The sequence below is a fragment of the Monodon monoceros genome, unplaced genomic scaffold (assembly GCF_005190385.1).
Source record: "Monodon monoceros isolate NGI ecotype Baffin Bay Population unplaced genomic scaffold, NGI_Narwhal_1 Super_Scaffold_2, whole genome shotgun sequence".
Lineage (NCBI taxonomy): Eukaryota > Metazoa > Chordata > Mammalia > Artiodactyla > Monodontidae > Monodon > Monodon monoceros.
The window spans coordinates 101,819,670-101,843,978 of NW_021703776.1; the positions used below are offsets into that span (position 1 = coordinate 101,819,670).

The 24,309-nt window shown below is 41.4% G+C and overlaps 1 protein-coding gene across 2 annotated transcripts in view; it reads left to right on the plus strand.

Moving 5' to 3' along the window:
* The window catches only part of DPP6 (dipeptidyl peptidase like 6), a 764,679-nt gene that overhangs the window by 462,025 nt on the left and 278,345 nt on the right, over positions 1-24,309 (plus strand). For both annotated transcript variants that reach the window (XM_029234469.1, XM_029234470.1), the window contains exon 5: positions 14,557-14,631. In XM_029234469.1, the coding sequence (XP_029090302.1) occupies positions 14,557-14,631 (75 nt within the window). The remainder of the gene's footprint in view (positions 1-14,556; positions 14,632-24,309) is intronic.

A 24,309-nucleotide genomic window follows, 5' to 3' on the forward strand; every position in this document is an offset into this window, starting at 1 on the left:
CCCCCAGAAGTGCATTTACAGTGGACTTAATGACATTGATTTCTCAGGGGCTGTAATTCATACAGAAACTTACTGTTATCTCTCCAATTCATCTAAAACATAATACACCAAAAATTCTCTGGAGGATGAAGTGTTAGCCTTTGCTTGAGATTCAGGTTTTTAAAGCTGAAATAGTCTTTGCAGATTATGTGATTCAAACCCTTCTTTTCTTTGATGAGGAAGCCAAGACGGTCCACAGACAACAGTGGCTTGACCTCCACTTCACGAGCTGTTGACCCAGCAGGCCCATTCAGTATAGCCCACTGTGTTACCTGTGATGTTCATCCTTTTTACACCCTCTTTACCGATAATACCAGCGGTAGCAAGGAGTGGTACAATGGATACAGTCATTTAAATTGTTCCAGGGAAAGCAACTTGGCAATATATTCAAAATTAATAAAAATATTTATGTCTTTTGACTCATTCCAGGGAATTTTTCATAAGTAAATTATCTAGAAAGTTTTTAAAAACAGTGAAAAATACCTGAAACTAAAGAAATAAGTAAATAAAAATAAATAAAATATGATGTAGCCATTAAAATAATAGTTATGAAGGCTATAAAGTAATATGAAAAGTATTTATGACGTTATACTAAATAGACACAGAAGAATACAATATTAGTACCCTTCAGTTAACAGCCATAAACATCAGCTGTGTCCATTGAAAAGGCTGGGAGTGAACAGTGAACTCTGACAGTAGCTTGTCATGTTAGGTGGTGACATTTTGTGTATTATTTTCCAGTGTGATGACTTCCATAATTACTGTTTCAATGCTGTTTACTCAGTAATTTTAACCAGATTTTTAAAAATTCAGCCTTACATTTCAAAGACATTAGACTTCTTCCATTGATGAATATGTAAGAGCTGTAGATGGTTCCTGGAAACACTTGGAAGAGAAAACAAGTAAATAAAAAAAAGAGCATCCTGTCATTATGCTTATGTCAGGTTTTCTCACTTTTTATGTCTTTACTTGTTTAATTACTAATCCACTTGTTTTAATTACTTATTTAAATTACTAGATTAACATTTAAATAAAAAGCCTTTTTGTTTCTCTAATTTCTCTCTCTGATTTTATACAATCATTAGCCTGTGGAATTTGAATTTTTATCTCACTCTCTAAAAGTTAATGAATTCTGACTCCTCACAGGGAGGGACATAATTACTAGTATGATTAGAGCCATTCCAGAATCCAGGAGAGAAACAAGAGGACCTCTGGAAGATGTGCTTCTAATCTCAACCATATTCTTCCCCCAAACTGATGCTGCCAGACCCACAGCTAGAACAGCATCTGTGGTGGCGCCAGCCGTGCGCAGCGAGCATTTCCACCCCAGGCTGACTGCACTTGGCACCCAGGTTAGAGCAAGGAAGGAGGAATAGCCTTGTGTTTGTCCATAATTCAGAGGGTAAACACTGGCACCAATGGTGCCCATTGAAATGTCTTATTTGGCCCACAGAGTAGTTTTTTACAAACTCAACATCCAGATTTCTGGCTTCTCTTGAAAAACTGGTAGCAGCGAGACCTAATTCTCTCACAGATCCAAATCTGGCGGGTGGGGCAGGGAGCAGCTGTCCTGTCCCCATAGTTGACCACAAGCACTGACCTCTGACCAGACTGGCCTCAGGGTTTCAAACCCCCTTAGTCCAGGAACAAAAGGATGGCCTAAAAAGTCAACGCCTTATGCGAGAATGTTGTAGAAAGCCTTGGTACAGACTGTCTCTCTGTATTCTGTATTCGTTTCTGTGTCTACATGGTTCTGCCCATCCTCTGTGTCCCTCTGTGTTTTTCTGTTTTCCTCTGGTGTCTCAGATGATCGCTTTCATTTTATTCCTGATTATTTTCTTTTACTCTTTTCCCCTCTCTTTCTCCCCTTTCTTTGTCTGTTTCTCATATGACAAGATAGAACAAAAACCAAAAGTATCTTTGACTTACTTTAGTTCTCATTTTCATTTCATAGGCTATTGCTTTTAATTTTTTAAATTGTAAGTAGGACAAATCATTTTCAAATGATTATTTTCTTTTTTCTATTTTAAAAAAAATTTATTAAAATATAGTTGATTTACAATGTTGTGTCAGTTTCTGCTGTACAGCAAAGGGATTCAGTTACACATATATATATACTTTTTCATATTCTTTTCCATCATGGGTTATCACAGGATGTTGAATATAGTTCCCTGTGCTACACAGTAGGACCCTGTTGTTTATCCATCCTATATATACTAGTTTGCATCTGCTAATCCCAAACTCCCAATCCTTCCCTCCCCCATGTTTTTAATTTTTAAAGTACATGAGTAGCATACCTTATACTTATGTCTTTAAAAGACCTGAAAAGAAATAAAGTAGCAGCTTGATCTTTCTGGCCCCAAACATGCTGTTCTCTTTAGGTGAGGGGTGGCCTGATGCCACTGTGCTGTCACACCTGCATCTCATCATTTGACATTAAGGGAGAGTCTTCTCTGAGCAAGGCCCTGGGCTGCACAAGATGGGTGGGTGGATACAGGATTTGTAAACCACAATGTTTACTCCTGGGAAGCTTTCAGCCCAGATCTAAAGGAAGTCAGAAGATCTAAATGAATGGAATATATTCTGAGTTGAGGTCCCGTATGGGATGGGAACAAGGTGAGGAAGGAGAGAAGGGTATTGGTGTCGACAATAGTTGAGGGTGTGAAGAGGGAGCATTCCAGCTGCCCCTGGAAGGCGAATGCAGTCTGGAGACAAGTGGGAAATGGCACCCTGGCAGCATGAACAGGCGGAGTAACAAAAGTTCCTGGGTAGACCATGTAGCGAGTTGTCTTGACCTGGTGTAGCCTGACTGGGAGGGGCTCGGAAGGCTGGGGCTTAAAGGCCCAGGAAAAAGAGCAAGTCATCAAGTACTGTTCTTAGCGGACTCGTCTTTACTCTGTAGGAAATTGGAGTGGATAGGTTTTTCGAGGACAAGTGTGTGCTTTAGGAAAGTAACTCCAGACCAGTATGAAAGGGAATTTGGAGAAGAGAATGATTCTAGGCAAGGAGTCCCCAGGGGCTGCTTCAGGTCCAGATGAAGAGGAATGCAGCCCTGAATGAAGGCAGGAAAGCGGGGAGTGGAGTGGGTGTAAGTCTGAGTGTGGAGGTAGAATTGAGAACAAATGGCGACATTTTGTGTGCAGGCGAGTGAGACTGCAGCAGTGGTCTGTGTGGTCTGGGGGTTTTGACCCTTGTTAACGGGAAGAGTGGCAATCTCAGAGACACGAAGTCAGGAGAAGTAAGGCGTGGTGGAGTGGAAAACCAGGGACACTTTGAGGAAGAGGATGCTGCAAGGTTTATGCAGGATAAATCAACTAATAATTGATATTTGAGTGCTTACAATGCAACCAGAATTATCCTAAGCACTGTACATATATCATCTTATTTAATTGAAATCCTTAGGAATCCTGTGAGCAGCAGTACTTTGTTACTCTTGCTTTGTAGATGAGAAAGCTAAAGTGTATGGAGGTTAAAATAACTTTTTCTCGGGCTTCCCTGGTGGCATAGTGGTTGAGAGTCTGCCTGCTGATGCAGGGGACACGGGTTCGTGCCCCGGTCCGGGAGGATCCCACATGCCGCGGAGTGGCTGAGCCCGTGAGCCATGGCCGCTGAGCCTGCGTATCTGGAGCCTGTGCTCCACAACGGGAGAGGCCACAGCGGTGAGAGGCCCGCGTACCGCGAAAAAACAAACAAACAAACAAAAAACTTTCTCTCGTAGCTGGGAGCTGGGAGTCCTGAGAACTGAACTCAGCTTTGTCTAATTACAAACAAAATTATTTCTAAATTGCGTAAAGTATCCAGCTGCAGCCTTTGTGCCCACAGGGCTCCAGAGGGAACTGAGGCCAGCATCCCACGGCTGAGAAGGGTGCCCAGCTTCAGAGGTGTGTTCATACCTGTGGTCCACCGTCACATACCACAAGATTGCTCCTAGAGGCTGCTGCATGTTGCCTAAAATAAAGATTACAGTTGCAAAATAGTGTGTCAGCTTAGCCTAATGCAAAAATGCTGATGCCCCTGAGTGCACAGAATGATCCATTTTCAAGGTTAGAGAGAATTCAGCTTGTGAAACCGTCTGGAGGCTTTTCTCAGTGGTTGAGCATTCATCCTCCTTTCTCCTGTTCTATAGCGACTGCATGTTCCGATTTTCTCTGGGAGTGCTGGGAGTGGCACCTGGGGCTGTCTGATTCCAAATGAAATGATTTTTAGGTGAATTAGGAGCCCAGATGCAGGCTGTGCTACCTTGTCCACAAGTTCCCCTCTTCCTTATTGACTAGGGAGCGTGAGATTACAGTTGTCCATTTATTTTGTTTAATACGTGTTCCCCTAGAGTTGCACAAAGTGTCCTCTTAGAAATCATTTAATCTTGTCAGTGTTTGGCTTTTGTTTTATCATTACTAATCTTGTAATTAGTAGTGATACTAATTATTAGGTTTTTTTTCCCTTTATGAGGAGATTGTTTTCACAAAACAGCCTGTGGATATATTGACGCTTTGTACTCTTCATTTACTTTCTATTACTTGATAATTTGGAGCATTCTATCATTTTATCTCTCTCTCTCCCAGCAATGGCCACCTTTCTTTCTCTGCATTCCTAATCACATACATATTTATGTAGTACAAGAAAACGAGACACAACCATTTAGATATGCATCTCACCAGAAACAGGCCTATAGTTTTATATGTGTGTGTATATATATATATGGAATCCTCATATATGTAGACCAATATTTTTTAAAGTCAGAATAATGTTATTAAAAAATTGTGTTATTGATAACTAAACAGCCCTAAATAATGCAAAATGTAAACTATACACCAATCTCACTAGCGAGCATAAATGCAAAAATTGTATATAAAATATTGGCAAGTAGAATTCAGTCATGTATCAAAATCATAATGTGCTCTGAACAAGTAAGGTCTAATCATGACAATGATGTCATGAAATCAATCAACAAAATTAATTACAACTGCAAAATAACAGAAAAAGACTTACGATTATATCACAAGATGCTGAAAAGCCATCTGGTAAAATTTTTCAACCACTTCTAATAAAAGTCCAGGTAAGATAAGAATAAAAACTGCTTAAATATGGTGAAGACTATTTATCACGAACCAGTTAGCAGTGAAAACATTTCTAAATGGCAAACAATAAAACCATTTCAATTACAGTCAGGAAGGAATAGTCAACATCATCATTAATATTTAATATGTTCTTAGAGATCATGGGAAATGCAGTATATAAGCAAACTACATGATTGGAATAGGAACTGAGAAAAAATTATATCCCTCTTTCTGATAACATGATTCTATCTTAGAAAACCTAACAGAGATTAGTTTTTAAAAACTACTGCAGTTAATAAGAAAATTTATTAATATGGCTAAATACAAAAATACATAAATAAATCAATGCCTTCTCTCTTCATTAACATAAGTATCTAGAAGTAGAAATGGAGAAAATATTCCATTCACAATAAGAACAAAAACTATAAAAAGACCTAGAATAAATCTAAGAACAGCATAAAAGAATAAGCAAACTATAAAATCTTGTTGACGATTTGGAAAAAAAATATTAAAGATACAATGTAATCTTAGGTGAGAATATAGTATTTAAAATGTTAATTCTCTTAAGATTGATATAAAACTGTAACATAATCCTAATTAGAACTTTGAAAAAAATTAGTGTTGAACATTTGATAAAATATTTTAATTGACATATGTGAGAATAAACACCTGAATGTAGCCACAGAAAGTTTCAAAATATATGGTAACATGTACTCCTTTACCTGTTATTAAAACACATAATAAACACATTATACTCAACTCAATCACAGTAATAACTAATACTACTAATAATAGCTGATAGCACCAGGCATTGTAATTATGTCATTGAATTTCACATCAACCATGGTATTATCTCCATTTTACAGAGGCACAGAGAAGCTAAGAAATGTTCTAAATTTCACATAGTAAATGTTCCAAGTAGAGTGTGACTCACAGGCTCTCTGACCCCAAAGTATAAGCTTAAAACCATAAAATTTTGCATAGGAATAGCCTAGAGAGCAGTAAAAGACCAAATAATTCAGAAGTGGGTTTCAATATAAAGGGTATTTGATATATAAAAATCATTGGGGGAGATGATCACGTAATTAGAAAACAATATGAGCATAACTTAACTCTTTATCTACAAGGAAATAATGTCTCATTTCACAGGCATACAAAATTAATTTCCAATTGTACTAAAGATATAAATGTTGAAAAGAATCTATCATTTGGTTTAGTACAAAAGAGAGAAAATTTTTTAAATGGGAAATCCAGAAGCTATAAAAAAGATAGCCATATTTAACTTACCATAAAAGAGTTTTAAGTTTCAAAATTTAAAAAGGCAGAATTGGTGGAGAAATAATGGACAATATTTGCAATCCAGGTAACAAATAAAAGGCTAATATCTACAGTCTACAAGGAGCTCTTTCAAATTGATCAGAAAAAGACAAATAATCTAAAATAGACAAAACATTGCAGGAACATCCCTCAGACAAACCTGAAACCAAAGCGTACTTTGCTTGGGAAAATGTATCTTTGATTCATAGTCTTGGTGCAAATGTTTAGGAAATGTGCTAAGTGAGTTTTGCATCCATTATTTGCACCTGGTGAAAAGGTGGACATACAGCCTATAATTTTCACACCCAGGGGGCATGGGGACTGAGATTGTCAAAAATGAGTGAAACTCTACCTAAGAATGGCAGTGATAAGCTTCTCAAACAGCCTAATGAAATTCTACTTGTCTCAAGTAGTATCACTGGCAGCTGACCCTCCATCAAGAGATGTGACCTATGATGGTTTTCAAGTGTAGAAAGTTGGACTCTTTGCTGGTTTCTCTTGGTGTTATCTTTGTACCAGTAACATGATTGCCACTCTTATAACAACTGAGGATATAGTCATTCATTTATTCAGCAAATATTTACAGAGATTCTATTAAGTGCCAGTCACTGTTAGGCACTGGGAATACAATATGACAAAACAAACTAAAATTCTCTTCTCGACATTTGGTCCTGGCTATGAGAGTATAAGATGATCATTCTTATACTCTCCTAACACAACTGTAGAACAGGGTAAAATATAGGGTAAAAATACAATTTTCATACATTAGAAAACAGGCAGCTCACACGTGTGATCACTGGGAAAAGGAAAACAAATTAAATGAACCAAACAACCAGCTGATCTTCTGCATGAATGTTCTTGCTGGACTTCAGCACAAGGAGGAAGACGGAAGTCCTTCAGTCTTGCTGAGTTAAGGAGATCAGAGTTCATGTGGAAAAAAGATGGCTGCAATTTATGAAACAGACAACCCAAGAGGAGGAAGCTAACTAAAGGATACTTGAGAAATCTGCATAGTGTTCCCCTTGAGACTTTGGTTAATTGTTGATCTTTATTTATAAAACGTGAAACAGCACAAGGCAGGACAAAATAAGGTTTCAAGTAAAGAGCAAAACTATAGGACACTTTAAGAGGAAAAATTCCCAGAGCTCATACATCACCAGAGATCATTTAAGTGTCTCCTGGCCATGAGATATTAAGCAGAGACTCCAGAAGAGCAACCCCTTAAGAATGAGGCTCACCTAGCCCCCAAAATCATGGTTATTGTAGAACAGCCTTTACAACATCTTCAAAACAAAACTGAAAGAATTAAATTAGTCCACAAGTAATTAACTGCCTGTCATAAAAAGTCCAACATTCTTTGAAGGAACACAAAAAAATCCAAGATTCAACAAGAGAAAATTCAAAATATCTGGTGTTATTTCTTAAATTACTATATATACAAAGAGGCAGAAAAATGTGACCCATAGTAAGGAGAAAAATCAGTCAATAGAAACAGACCCACAAATAACAGAGATAATGGGATTAGCAGAAAAACACATTAAAACTGCTAAGATAAATATGTTCCAAATGCTCAAGAATATAAAGAAAACCATGAGTATAGTGAAGAGAAATTGAAGATTGTAAAATACCCAAATAAAATTTCCAGAGATGAAAAATAAAATATAAAAATTTAAAACTCCAGATTAATAGCTGATTAGACACCACGGAAGGAAAAAGTAAATTAAACTTTAACTAATAGCAATACAAACTATCCAAAATGAAGAACAGAGAGGAAAAAATACCTAAAAAAACCCTGAACAGAGTCACAATGACTTGTTGAACAATATAAAGTGGAGTAAGATACTTGATATTAATGCCGCAGAAAGAGAAGAGAGAAAAGACAAAACACACTTTTGAATTTTTACCACATGTGGTATAAAAACTCAGTAAACCCTGACCATAATAAACATAAAGTAAACCACACCAAAGCAAGTTACACTATGATAATCAAGTTTTGAAAACCAGTGAAAAATAGAACACCTTAATGGCAGCCAAAGCAAAGAGACATTTGTACAGAAGAACAAACATAAGTGTGACAACAGACTCTTCACCAGACGCTATGCAAGCCAGAAGAAAGTGGAGTGACACCTTTAAGGTACTGGGAGAAAAATAAAACTGTTAATCTAGAATTCTATATGCAGCAGAAGTACCTTTCAAAAATAAAATAAAGTATTCAGAGATAAAATCTAAGATAATTCATTGGCCATGTACCTGCACACTGAGAAGTTTAAAGGACATTCTTTGGAGTGAGAAAGCTTTTACCAGATGAAAAGTTGGGTCTACATAATAGAGTGACAAGTGCCAGGAATGATAAATATGGTCAGTGTGTGGCTAGGCTTTTGATGGAAATTTAGGTAAAATGAATCAACTAGTCCTGAAAAAAAATACATCTATCTTTTTATAAAAGGGTTCTTTAAATGTGAAATGTATCCAGCTCCTCTTAATGTTATGTAACCTTATGTAAGATTTCTGAACCTTTTCTCCTACTCTAAAAATTGACATAAGAAACACCAACATACACACCTAAAATCTTTGGAACATGTTGTAACTTTCTCAAGCATGTCACACAGGGGCAGAAAGCTGATCCAGTATAGAATGGAAAATAACTGCAGTGTAAAGGACAGATTTTCCTCATATCCCCATGTTTATTATGTACACAAGCTCCCCTTGTTACTCCTAGAGGATTTTAAGATTAGTTTTAAAAAGCAAGACCCAATTAGTTTTAAAAAGCAAGCTATCTATGATATCCACCTTAAATATAAAGACATAGGTTAAAATTAAATGGTTGTAAAAAGATATACCATGCAAACACTAACCAAAGTAAAGCTTGAATGGCTAAACTAATACCAGACAAAGTAGACTGCAGAGCAAGGGATACTACCAGAAATAAAAAGAAAGATTTCATAATGATAAAGGAGTCAGTTCATTAAGAAGACATGAGAATCCTGAAGTTGTATTCAATTAGCAATAGAACTACAGTACTTCAAGCAACAGTTGCTTGAACCAAAAGCAGAAATGGACAAATTCACAATTGTAGTTGGTGATTCAAACAATCCTCTCTTAGTAATTGATAGAACACGTAGAAAAAAGCTTAGTAAGGATACAGAAAGTCTTGAAAACACAATTAACCAACTGATCTGACATTTGTAGATCACACCACTCAACAGCAGAGTACATATTCTTTCTGAGTGCACATGGAATATTTACCACGATAGACCATAGTCTGGGCCATTAAAATAGCCTCAATATATTTCAAAGCTTGGAGATTATACAAAGTATGTTCTCTAACAAATACAAAATTAAACTAGAAACGAATAGCAAAAAAAAAAATCTGGAAAATATCCTGATGATTAGAAATTAAACACCATACTTCTGAATAAAAAATTGGCCAAAGAAGAAATCAAATGGAAATTAGAGAATAGTTTGAAATGAATGAAAATAAAAATACGTAATATCAAAATATACGGTATGCAGCGAGGCAGTATACTTAAAGGGAAATTTATAGCTTTAAGTGCTTATATCTAAGCTTTCACCATAAGAAACTAGGGAAAAAAGAAGAAAAAGTAAACCTAAGTACACAAAAGAAAGGTAATAAAGAGAAGAAATCAACCATATAGAAAACAGAAAAAATAGAAAAACTAAAGAGTACTCAAAGCTGTTTTTTGGAAAAGATTAATAAAATTGATGAAGAACGAAGACAAAGGACAAAACAACCAATACCAGGAACAGAGGCGAGACCATCACTACAGATATTACAAGGATAATAGAAAATATTTTGAACAGCTTTCTATCAATAAATTTGACAACGCACATGAAACAAATAAATGCTTGAAAGACACAAATTATCACATTTCACTGAAGATGCAGCTGGCAATCTGAATAGTCCTATGTTGACATAAAAAATCTAATTAATAGTTTAAAACCTCCACATATAGAAAATTCAAAGCCCAAATGTTTTCACTGGTGAATTCTAGCAGACATTTAAGGAAAACATAATACTGATTCTACACAAACTCATAAAACAAATAGAAGAAGAGGAGGAATAATTTCCCAAATTATTTCTCAGAGCAGCACTACTCTGAAATAAAAACCAAGCAAAGATATTTGCCAGAAAAGAAAACCACAATTTCCCCCATGAACACAGCTTCAGAAATCTTCCACACCATATTAGCAAATCATATCTAGCAATATATAAAAGGGCTGACACAACATGGCCAAATAGAGTTTATCCCAGGAATGCAAGTTTGATTTAACGTTTAAAAATCAAACAATGTAATTTACCATATTGACAGATTTAAAAAAGCTAAACAACCTAATCATCTCTCAATAATGTAGAAAAAGCAACTGAGAAAACGCAACATTCATTATAACATTCAACATTTATTATAAAAACTCTGAGGAAACTGGAAATAGATAAGAACATCTTCAACCTGATTAAAGGCATCTACCAAAAAAATGCACTACTAATATCACACTGAATAGTGAAGAGTGAATGCCTTCTTCATAAGATCGGGAAAAGGTGAGGTGTCCACTCTCATGACTTCTACACGGCATCATACTGGCAGTAATTGGATATAAAAAGAAGCAAAAAGCATCCAGTTAGGAAAGGAAAGAGAAAACTCTCCACAGGGGAGAAGAGTGATTATGTAGAAACTTCTAAGGAATCTACCAAAAAATACCCACAATTAATGTAATTTAGCAAGGTTGCGGAGCATAAGGTCAGGGTACCAAAGTCTGTTATATTTCTGTAAGCAATAAACAACTGGATGTTGAAATTAAGATATACATGTGTATTTTATTTATATATATATGTATAAAATATCAATAATAATAAATACTTAGGGATAACTTTAACAAAATACGGACAAGATCTGCGTGCTGTAAACTACAAAACATGGCCAAGAGAAATTAAACATTGTTTTTGGAGAAAACCCTCCTTTCAAGGAGCTTACATTTCTAATGAAGGAGACAGGAAATAAATAAATGTAAAATATATTTTATTTTAGATAATTATTTTTCTAGGGAAATAAGGAAAGAGAGTTATAAAAAATTAGAGGCCAGCCTGTTAAAGTTTGTAGATATAATGGCTATTCAAGGACATGGAAGTCCTCACACAAAAGGTGACTTATGAGGAAAAAGATGAAAGAAGTGAAAATCTAGAGTTTCAGGCAGAGAGAAGAGCAAACACAGCGTCCTTGAGACAGCAGTGCCTGGCTTGCTCTGAGAAGGTGTGGACACTGGTGAGATGGGAGAGAGAGCTGATGGGGACCCTGGCCAGGCAGGGCTACTGCTCAGCCAGAACTTTGACTTATACTGTGAGTGTGATGGGAGGCCATGTGGGTGGGCTTCAAGCAAGGTGCAGTATCATGATTTACATATTTAAAAGCTGGCCCTGGCCCCTGTGGCTAGCACAGACTGCAGTGGGGCAAAGACAGAACCTGGAGATGCAGCTGGAAGGTCACTGCAATAGCTCAAGAAAATAAGGCCCATGCCTTAGACTGGTGTGGTGGCAGCAGGGAAGGAAGGGTTCTGAGTGTCCTTTGGTGGTTAACCAGCAGTGTTCTCTGATCAACTGGATCTCAGGTGTGTAAGACAGAGAGAAAGAGAAAAGATGGCTAAGAGTTTAGCCAGAGCAGCTGAGTGAATGGGGTTGCTACATCTGAGATGAGCAAGGAGCTGCCAGGAGCTGCAGGGGGAGGGGATAGGATGTGAGGGGCTTGGTTTTATGCACGTTGACATGAGGTGCCCATTTGATATCCAAGTGGAGAGATGTCAGGGAGGCAGTTAGATAGACGAGTCTGAAGGTCGAGGTCAAGTCCAGACCAGGTTGGGAGATCTGGACAGAGGCTTGACTGTCGGAATCCCCAGCAGGCGCGTGGACTTTTAGCTACCGGGCTGGATGACATCACCTGCGGGGTGATTTCTTACGGAAGAGTCAAGAGGTCCAAATAATGAGCGTTGGATATTCCAGGGTTCAGAGGTCAGAGGAACCAAGGGAACCTGCAAAGGGGCATGAAAACAAGCGGCAAGGGAAGTGAGAGAGAAACCAGGGGTACCCTGGCCGCCAAGTGAAGATGGGTTTTGGGAGGAGACAGTGGTCAGTAGCACCAAGTACAGTGAGAGCTGGGGAATTAACATGACATTTAGCGACTGAGCCTCTGGTAACCTTGAGAAGAGTGGTCTTGGTCAAGATGGGGTGAAAACATGATAGGAGCGAGCTTAAGAGAGAATGGGAGAAAACTCAGCGTAGGAAATACTTTCAAGGAGATATGGATAGACAGTTCTCTGAAGATAAAATCCACATTGCCTAAAACATCTCCAGTGGGGATCGAATGTAAGCAGTGAAATAAACTAAGCTATCAGTGAGGCACCACTTCACACCCATCAGAGGGCCAAAATGGAAGAAAATACAGTGACTTCTTGCTGCCAAGGAAGGGAAGAATGGGTGCATTCCTACATCCGTAGTGAGAATGTTCATTTCAAGAACAATTTTGAAAAGGAATTTGGCAATATCTATTTAAAGTTTTAAAAAACTTATACATCATTAATTCTCCCCTTAGAAATCTACCCTGTAAAATAATTAAGTCATACACACACCAGTAAAGATATATGGATGAGGACCCTTATTGCAACATTGTGTGTAATAACAGCAGACTGGAAACACCTCACAGTTGACCCTCATCATTCACGGCTTCCATATTTGCAGATTCACCTTGTGCTAAAGTTTATTTGTGACCCCCAAGTTAATACTCAGGGTGCTTCTGCAGTCATTCTTGGACACGTGCATGGTGGCAGAATATTGAAGTCCATTGTCTTCAGGTGTCAAACCTCATACTATAAACAAGTGTTCTTTTTGTGGTCTATGTAGTGCCAAGTTTTTTCACATTTTTGTGCTTTTTATTGGTGATTATGCTGTTTAAAATGGCTCCCAAGAATAACGCTGAAGGCCTATCTTGTGTTCCTAAGTTCAAGAAGGCTGTGATGTTGTTTTTCTTACAGAGAAAAGACGTGTTAATGAGCTTCATTCAGGCACAGGCTACAGTGTTGTTAGCCATGAGTTCTGTGTTGATGAAAGCAATATATACTCAGTAAGATGTCTTCAAACAGAAACACACCTAAGACAAGGTTATGTACTGACTGGTTGACAAAAACACTGTGACCAGAGGCTCACAGGAACCTAACTCTGCATTCCCCTAGGAACAGGATTTGTGGAGACTTTCTAGAATGTAACTGCCATGAATAACAAGAACCTCTGTAGCTACCCTTTAGTAAGGACTGAGTGAATGAAGATATAGCCACACCACAGAATAGTATGCAAGCTTTAAAGAGCCTAATTCAGGCTAAACCTTAAGTTATTGTTACGTGGGAAAACTAAGGTGAGTGTTGTGTAAGGTGACGTCATTTTCAGCTGCGGCTATACATCTAATGCTTGCGTGTGGTCCTATGATCATTTGTAGAGTGATACACGCCAAGTTGACAATATACGGCTTTTTCTAGTGGGTATGAGGGTCTATACAGCAGTGGGAGTGCATCAGAGAAGACGGGCAAGTTGAAGGGAAACAGCATTTTCGATGATTTCATTTATGTAAAATTCCCTGTGTGCCCTGAAGAAATTTGAAAGAAAAAATGATAGCCCTCTATACACTGACTTGTGGGTCAGAATCCATGAAGGTGAAGAGGCACGTTGCCAAATCATGTGTGGAATGTGATTCTATTTTAGGAACAGATCTGCTTAATATAAGCTGCTAAGTATAAGAATGAGCAAAAGAAAGTGTGTTTAAAGATACAGAGAGATTGGGAGTCTTGTGTGAAAAGGTTATTTGTTTTTATGTTTATTTCTACTGATTTGTTTCAGCAGATACAATATGTTTTGTTGAAATTTGAAAAAACTACAAATAAAATGTAAAATAGCATTAATTAACAACACTATTCGGTTAACAAAAAATGGCTATAGCCATTTTTAATAGACTTCAGCAAGTTGGCTCCGTACTAATTTTATTAGCAAATTTTGAAAATGGCACCACAGGCACAGTTTCACTACAAGGTTTTGAGTTATGTTATACGTAATACTTTAAAATTCTTTGTTCTTTGTTTTTTCTTTTAGGAATCGTTAAGAGCTGTCAGATACGAAATATCTCCAGATAGAGAGTACGCTCTTTTTTCATATAACGTGGAACCAGTGAGTACTACTCTTTTCTATTTATAAAAAAAAAAAATGTTTCTTTAGGCTAATACCTTATTAAGTATTTTTCCTTGAATCTCTATTCTTAGTGATCTTTGAATCCTGTAGTAGTTGGTGAGTCCTGGGTTAGTCTCTTTTTATGCCACACTGCCACCTAGGAGAGAGGAAAGGTATGAAAGTCTTTGTGGCAGAGAAAAAAAAATCCCTACTTTTAGGACCTAGTTCATAGGATTTTCTTGGTGAGATGGTGAGAAGTTGTCTTTTTATAGATTTATTTTACCCTTTCGTGCAATTATTTTCCTTGCCATTTTTCTCAGTCACGCCATACATTCTATCCTAAGAACAAAAAGTGAATGCCAGGTTCTCCCTAAATTAAAATCAGCTGTTGTTGATCTCCTAGCCATCACAGTATTCTAGAGAAGACTTGAACTATCACTTTCATTATATAAACCCCTGTTTTAAGCACTTTCTATGTGAGTCTCCCATAAAATTTCACCAGAATCTTGTATAAAATCTCACCCTGGTCTTTAGTGGCAGCCTAAAACTCAGACTTTTTTTGTTAACATACTAATATTTTAGAATTCATTTTGGCTCTTTAAATGAGCAAGAAGGTGAAGTGTATTTGTGTAAGTGAAACATGTTCAGCTTGTAAGAGATATTAGCAGCTTTCGAAATGTGCATCAGTGGAACTTGATTCTCTGGCAAATAAAATGTAGAATTCCACTGCCTTTCTAGCTCTCTTGAGACGGTTCTAATTAGAGTTTGGTGAAGCTTCTGTGAGACGTGATGGTACCTGTGTCATCATTCAGGGCTGAGTAGCTCCTTGGTGAGTTTGAGAGAATCTTCTTCCCCTCGCATGAGACAGCCCAGTTTGTTAAGTTACATGCCAACGAGGAAGCTGGGGTTTGCATAGAGATGCAACTCTAATTCTAGAAATTTTAGAATTTCTTCTAAAAGTTACTTGTTGACAACTGGATTATTTCTTGGAGATTTCAGTCTCAATTAAAATTTCAATTGGAGAGTTATTCCTCCAAAAGTAGATCTTTTTTTAATTCTCTATCTTAAATTTTCCATTTACTAGTTTTTTTAATGTCCGTTATGTAAAAGTTTTCTTTTTATCCATCTGAATCCTTTGGAACAACTGGTCAGCTTTATCTGTTTGATCAGGGAAGTCAGTTAACTTAATTACTAAAAACCAAGTTTTAGCCTTGGGACTCTGCACATCCTACACTCAGCCCTACATACCTCTAAGTGTGATGTCCATGGCTCAGAGTATTCCAGCTCCTTTCACCCCCCATGGAAGCTAGCAAAAATGTAACCTCCCCCCGTGAATAAGAGAAGAATCCCAGTAGATATTTGAAGGACTTTCAGGAATGGGGTAATGCATTTGTTCTGGGTTGCTCCAGGGAGACAAAACCAACACCTGAGTGAGAAAAGCATAAAAAGATAGATTTCGGGTCATCTTACCAGAGAATCTTTTAATGATGAGAGGATCCCAACAGTGGGATGAGTTACCTTGTTTGGTAATGAGCTTCCTGCTCCTCAAGACTTGAAAACAAAGTTTTATATTTGTTCAGAATCTTTTAGAAGAGATTCTCCTATCTGCTCATTTGGAATACGTTGATCTAACCTAGGACCCTATGTTCTGTCCATCGTAGAATTCTCTACCATCCTTCTCCTTTCTCCCAATGCTCCTCTGAAAACTGTGCCCTGGGATCCCATTGCCACCGATAACCATTTAAGGAAAGAACATTTTGCTAAATCTGAGTCTTTACCATGCAGAACACTGGCTGTAAACAAGAACCTTGACTAACCCTTTCTCCCTGTGCACCGTCCCTTGGCCTTTGCGGTAGAACTGTGATCAGTTTGTTTTCTCAACTGAGGGAAAATGTAAAAAATTTGGAGTGGATTCAGCTATATTTTAAACTATAAAAATGATTAAAGTATTGAAAAGTGTGTGCTATGTAAAAAAATCTATAGAAATGGATACTTTTAATGTGAATCAAAGAAGTAACCCTTGGGCTTCCCTGGTGGTGCAGTGGTTGAGAGTCCGCCTGCCGATGCCAGGGACACGGGTTCGTGCCCCGGTCCGGGAGGATCCCACATGCCACGGAGCGGCTGGGCCCATGAGCCATGGCCGCTGAGCCTGAGCGTCCGGAGCCTGTGCTCCGCAGCGGGAGAGGCCACAACAGTGAGAGGCCCACGTACCACAAAAAAAAAAAAAAAAAGAGTAGCCCCTTAATTGACCTCTGTGCTTCTCCTCGGGCCCCTCTCCAGCCGGTCTCCCCAGTGTGGCCAGATAACCTTAAGACATCCGTACATAGGATCACGTGGGTCTCTGTCCCCCTGGCTCTCACCGGAGACTGGTGGCCTGCTCCAATTCACGGAGGCCCCAGGCTGCACCCCACACACGCCTCCGCCTGCTCTTCGCAGCCATGTCGCCTCCTCTGTGGTTCCACCATGCCACGCCCCTCCTGACCTCAGGACCTTTGAACTCACTGTGCCCCCTCCCACCCTCTCTGGAGCCTTCTGACCACAGGAAAGGGACACTTCCCGGTGGGGGAAGAAGCTTGTTTGTCTGCAGGCAAAGTGGCGGCAGGATCATTGAGTTTCTTTTGATGCATCCTTTTATTTTTCCCAGTAATGCGTAAGTGCCATGACAGAGGAGTGGGGGGTCTATAGAGCCAAAAAGGACGAGCTGGCGTCTCAGCCCGCTGGAAGAAGGCCTCGCCTTTAACAGCTGGGGGATTAGCAGGCTTGTGGGGTTTGTACCGATGAGGATGCCGTGAAGGCAGACCGCCAGGTACGTGCTTTTCTCCAGGAGCACTTACCTGCCCAATCCTCAGTCCCCTGGTGTCATCTGGGGTTGGAATTTATCAGGTGAGTGAAATTGGGAGTTAAGGGTGTTTTCAAAGGAGTGATTATCATGATGGACCGTGGAAACTCACCTGCTCATGGAGAGAAGTAAAGCCAGGAGGGGCCGTAGGTGGAAAGCGGGGGGGGGGGGGCTTTGGTCAGGTCAGAAACCTGGAGGGGAGGAAGGGTGAGCAAAGGCAGCAGAAGGATCAAGTGTGGTTATCAGAAAGTGCGTGTGAGATGCTGCAGGCCGTGCCTCGTGATGACAAGGTCAATGGAAGAAAGAAAGACAGGTGAGGGGTCGGTGCTAACGGTATAGGACACACGTACTGGAAGTTGGGGGGTGTGACCTGGGAGAGGAGGGAGGATTTAGGGATGGGCGGGGGAAGGACATTTCTCCTACATCTTCCAGCCCTTGGTACATGGAAAGGTGGGGGTGAGATGAAAGAGATGCTCCATTGAAGAGAGGGCGCTGTGACCCGCCGAGAGCCTGGAGTCAGCGAAGGCACGGGGGCGGAAGGGACAGCATTCAGGAAGAGACCACTAGTCAAAGGGCGGGCGTCTCAGAGGACATGGTGGAGGGTTTGAGAAGCACAGGATGGTCCTGGCAGCGGATGCTGAGCATGCGTGAAGAGAAGGTACTGAGGAGGTGGCTGCTGCAGCGTCTGGGTGGCAGCGATGATGTTGTACTGGTCGTTCCCAAAGACCGCCAGCTGGAGGAGGGTCTCTGAGCAGTCCCAATTAACCAGTGGAATTGTGTAATGAGTAATAAAAGAAACGAAGAAATGGAAATAAGAAGAGTGGGTTTTCGGAGGGGGGGAGGTAGGAAAGAGAGCACACTTAATTGCTTTTATTATGAATGGCCATCATTGTAATGTGGTGAGGGGAAAAAGAATGACTCAAATTCTTGGGAAAGATCTGTTCTTCATTCCAGTTTAGCAGTCCGTTATTGTGGGTGAGCTCGTTAACAACAATTATAGGCAGAGACTCAGACCCGAGCTGCTGGGCCTTCCAAACAACAATTAGGGCTCAGAGACTCTTACGGGGCTCATTCTCTCTCCTTGGTGTTTAGAGCATTTTTATGTTACTTAAAACTTGTAGGAATTAATCATTGTTGTAAGTTAGGACCAATTCCATTTGTGATTTTCAGCTCCAACTGCCGTCAAAGAAAATGATTTAACAGAATGCTATGAAGATGCCATTCAGAGTATTACCAGTAGCACACACATCGCCATTTTAGTTCAGGGGTAAAATGAGACAACCCATTTCTAGAAGCAGGTTAGGACATGCTTTTGCTTTTTCTCTAGGCAGCTAAACTTATTATTTTTATAGTAACAGGTAGGCTTTCTTGAATGTCATTTTCAAGAGTTTATTGGGTTCCCACTTCTTTCTTCGTGTTTCCCACAGTAAGTAAGCTGTGTAATTGGAAAAACCCCGTGATACACTCTGTGCCCGATACAGCAAGTGCCTTGGGAATTTGGAATTTTATTAAACAATAGGATTTAATTTTCTGTAGTCTTTTTCCATCTTACTGGGTTTCTTTACTCCTGAGTGTTATTGTAGCAAAAAGCCTGAAAGCAAGAGAGGAAGTCTTCAGTGTTGCTCTGTTGTGTGATAACGCACACGACTATCCAGACTTGGCGGGTTTTACTGAGGCACCTGCTCTGGTGGGACTTCCAGCCAAGCCAGTAACCACAGCTTTTGAATCTGTAGAAATTAATGAGCAGAAGCGGAGCGTTGCTTGAAGCATTCCTAGATTGGGTGCTACCCTGGGCCTTTCGGTGACTTGCCTCCACTGGATGGTGGCGCCAGCTTAACAGACGAAGTGTTGGTGTTTGCAGGATCTGTGTGTTATGTGTGTGCGCTCGTGTGTACATGCGTGTGAAGGGGTAGTAAATAATTTCCACTAAATCTGAGAGAGGAGGGGGGGAGTGTACAGTGTTATTCTTCCAACAGCACCGCCATCTGTTGTATAATTAAGAAGTTATAAACTGGAAAGTTAGTCCTTTTAAGCGGAAGGAGAGTGAGCTAGTCTCACCACTCCATAATCCAGCTCTCTACCTGACCTACGCACCACAGCTTTGAGAGGTTCTGAAATTTTTTTGGCTTCCAAAAAGCTACCAAAGATAATTAATCATCAAAAGAAGGAAATCCCTTTCTTTCCTTAACATTGGAATGAGGAAAGATGAAGTTCATGAGTAGAATTTAGTTGCTACTTAGCTCTGATTACATGATTCCTTGGATGAGAAAATAAGAATTAGTGAAATCATCCAATAGTTTGATCTATATAATGTCACAACAGTCATTTTTACTTAATTGCCCCTGTCCTGAATTAACCGATAGTTATGACAGCCTCCGGGTATTCTTAAAAAGCCAGGTAGGAGGATGCTGTTGGCAAACTTGCCCTGCAAGTTGATGTGACTTAAGTACCAGTCACAGCCGCTGCTGAGGGTCACCAGGCAGCCCAAGGGGATGAAGCATGTGGGTCCAGCATGAGAGGAAGCCCAGACGGGAGCAGACGGGAAGGGAGCAAACAGGTCCTAGGGCCAGTCCATCCACATGTATTTAAATGCACATTCCCTCTGAACCCCTGAGGGAAAAGAGGATCGTGAGTGAAAACCTAGGAAGGGTTAGGAAAGCAGGAGCATGAGAGCTGCTTCAAATCATAAGTATCCCTCTAAGCACAGCAGCGAGAGAAGAGAGAGGCAGACACAGTAAGGAGAGCAAGTTATCAACATGACCCTAGGGACACCCTGGGGAAAAGGAAGATAAACTCCCTGTATATCCTGGAACAAAATGCTTAGACGAGAGAACTCTAACTGGGCAGGCACAGGAGAAGTACCAACGGAGCCTCTGGGGATTTGGGACCAGGGAAGTCAACGCAGGAAGGACTGGTGAGTAATCTCTGGTTCTGTCAAGAGTACCAGCCAGGGGAGGCTGGAGGAGGGTTGTGTTTTGGACTGAATGTTTGTATCCCCGACATATTCATATACCGAAGTCCTAACCCCAATGTGACTGTATTTAGAGATGGGCCTATAAGGATGTAATTAAGGTTAAATGAGGTCACAAGGGTGGCCCCTGATTTGATAGAATTGGTGCGCTCATAAGAAAAGGCACCAGAGAGTTTGCACACACACACACACCCAGGAAAGGCCCGTGAGGGCACAGCAAGACGGACGCCGCCTACAAGCTAGGAAGAGGGCCCTCACCAGAAATCGAATCTGCTGGCACCCTGACCTTCGAGCCTCCAAAACTGAGAAAATGAACTTCTGTTGTTTGATGCACCCAGTCTGTGGTATTTTGTCCCAGCAGCCCGACTTGGGTGCCATGAAATGGGTGCTGCTGTAGCCAATCCCTAACAGTATGGAGACAGCTTTGGAACTCAGTGATGCACAGAGGCTAGAGGAGTTCCGAGGTGCCTGCCAGGAGAAGCCTGGATTGCAGAGAAGGCACTGTTGGTAGAAGTGTGGACTGAAAGGCCGTTCTGATGAGGTCTCAGATGCTATTGGAAACAGGAAGAAAAGCAACTCCTGTTGTAAAGTGGCAAATGATTTTGGCTGCACTGTGTTCCAGTCTTCTGTGGAAGATAGAGCTTGTGAGCCATGAAACTGGAAACTCAGCTGAGGAGGTTTCTAAGCAGGATGTTGGCAGTGCAGCCTGCATCCTGCTGGTGCTCTTGGTAAAACATGAAAGGAGCAAGATGAGCTGAAGAGGGAATGGTTGAGAAAAAAGCAACCAGAACTGAAAGATTTGGAAAGTTCTCAACCTGTCCACATTATGAAAAGTGAGAAGGCTTGTTCTGAAGCGCGTGCTCCATAGGTCTTGAAGAGCCACTGATAAAGAGGTTGGCGTGGGTGTGAGCCACGAATGTCATCAGCCACTCAGCAGCGGGCAGGAACAGAGACGGCGTTAAAGCAGCAGAAACACTGCTCTCTAGGACTAAGGGCACAGAAAAAACGGGGCAGAATGAGAGGGAATGCCAGACCTCTCAGATGCTACAGGAAGGGAGCGCAGAGCTATCTGGCTGCAGACGTGCTCCAACCTTCGAGAAAAGGGATGAGAGACCCTGAGGCAATTCAGAGATCTTCAGGGCTGGGGTCACCTCTCCAGTTTGGGGGGCCAGGATGCCCCGCCTAGGGTCTCAGGGGCAGTGCCCCCCTGCTGAGAGCCGTGAGGGTGCCGCTGCCACCCCACCAGGCCCAGGAGGAGGAGCAGAGACCCGAGAAGGATTATTCTCGGAACTTAAGATAGAAAGGAACTTGCCTTGCTAGGTTCTGGGCGTTCGTGGAGCCGGTGACCCCTTTCTTCTTTCTGATTTCTCTCATTTGGAATGGGAATGTCTAGCCTATGTCTGTACTGTTGTATTTTGAAAACATATAACCTGTCTGGTTTCACAAGTTCACAGCTGGAGAGGAATTCTGCCTCAGCGTGAATCATACTTGGAGTCTCACCCACACCTGATTTAGATGATGTTTACGTGAGACTTTGGACCGAGACGTACAGCTGAGGTTGGGATGAGTTAAGACTTTCCGGGCTGTTTGGATGGGATGAATGCACGTGAGAAGAACATGAATTTTGGGGGACTGGGGGTGGAAAGCTTTGGAAGCTGTACTCCCTCAAAATCCATATGTTGGAGTCCTAATCCAATGTGACTCTACTGGAGATGGGCCCATAAGGAAATACTACTAACTTGAGAAACTTAGTATCTGGCAGTGGGGCTCCTCCCTGGGAAAGTAGTTAAGACTCCGCTCTTACAATGCAGAGGGCGTGGGTTCAATCCCTGGTCGGGGCACTAAGATCCCACATGCTGCAGGGTACGGCCAAAAGGTAAAAAAGAATAATAATAATTAAATAAATAAAACAAACAAACAAAAAAACCTTAATGGATCAGAACCTGCACTTTAAGGAGATCTGGACAAGACTTGCGTGTGCGTTGGAGTTTGAGACGCGCTTTTCTATACAACAGTGACTCCCAATCACGTTCTGGTCCAGGTCTCTCACCGGTCTCCAGGTCGCATATTCTGCTGTCCCCTGGGGGCCCCTAGAGACCTCAGACCCCTCATGTGCAAAGTGAACTCATCAACTACACCCCAAATTGGCCTCGCTTTCTGTGTCCCGCATGTTAGTGCGTTGGGATAAGCACCACCAGCCCCTAGTCCCAGGGCCCTGGGCATAGGCCTTGCGCCTGTGTGCTCCCCCTCCACCACCTGGCATCGTCACTGCGCCCTTGCCTTTGAATATGCCCACTTGCATCTGCCCCCATTGCTGCTGCCCCAGGAAGCCCACCTTCATTTGTTGCCTAAGAACTACGTTCACCTCCCAAAGGGCCTCTTTGCCTTAGGCCTCCCTCCCCAGCGCCCACAGATTTAACATGTTCTCCAACCTGCCTTCAGGGTGACCTCCAATGCACCAGTCAGATTATCCCAGTCCCTAGTTTCCATCCCTTGGTTTCCCCTCGCATCTTCCTGCCCGCATCCTCGGTATCGCTTTCAGGAAGGGGTCCTTTTGGCTTTGACACGTCTCCATCTGTGACGTCCAGACCTGTTTCAGCCCCTGTGTGACCAGACCTCCCTCTGGCCTTCGCCTTCACCCCTGCAGTTCTCTCTGTCAGGAACACTGCCACCCCCACCTCCGTCACCCCAGAGCTCCTGCAAATCCCTCCTGTAGAAAGAGTGTGCAACAGGGCACTAGTGCCCCCTGTGCAGACCACAGGGTCCACAGCACTTTACTTGAAGATCCTCAAAGGTGGCCTTGCACGCTGGCCGTCCCATAACGGATCCCCCACTGGTCTTCAGTTCGCAAATGGAAGACCCCAGCCCCACCTCCACGTGGTGGCTCGTGACCACTCAAGCCTCCTGGGCTGTGAGCACAGGGGAGGATGGACTGCATTGCCCAGGAAGCCCATCGTGGCAGCGAACAATGTCAGCTCCCACGATTCCAATCCCCTGACACAAATGCACTTTTGTTAAGCTGCACGTGTACGAGAGGTCTTTTGCTGAAATATCTTTTAAAGCCTCTTGTACTGAGGAGGCTTTTAATGTCATAAATATTTAAGAACACTTTGTGGCTGATCTCTGTAATTATTCAGCTCAGAATGCACACAGAACTGCTGCCTTTGGTGGACTCTGGTTACGATGCTTCTCGACCCATCTGAAGTATCTCCCTAGATTTCAGTTTATATGTAACATGACGAAAAATTGAAGTTTTTCTTTCTCATTGTTTAATGTTTATAGCTGTTTTGGGGCGGTGTACAGTTCTATGAGTTTCAAAACCTGTGTAGACTTGTGTAACCATCACCGCAAATCAGGATCCTAAACGGCTCCATCCCCTGGAAAACCCCCTCATGCTGCCCCTTTGCCTTCAGGCCCTCCTCCACCCCGGCCCCTGGCAACTAGCGACCTGTTTTCTGTCCCTATGGTTTGACCTTTTCTAGAATGTCATATAAGTGGCAACAAACAGCATGTAACCTTTCCAGAGTACCTTTAAAGAGGAGAGTACCTTTTGATGTCCAAATATGGAGAAAAATCTAAGGCTTCTTTGGAATATTATTACCTGCGCTGTTTTTGCTGGAAGAACTTATTGGCTGTCTTGGTGAAGCACGTGACAGACACCAAGTTGAGCCGTAGAAGATGTGGTGACCGTGTCCTTAACTTCGATGTTGAAAATCCAACAGGGCTTTAGTGGCTGTACCCTCTGCACGGGGTGGGGTCTCTGCCTGCGGAGTGTCCGATGAGAGTGCGAAGAGGAACCCACGGGTGGCCAAGACCGGGCTGAGCAGAGAGAGTCACGACCACGTCTCTGAGTGGTGACTCCAGGGCG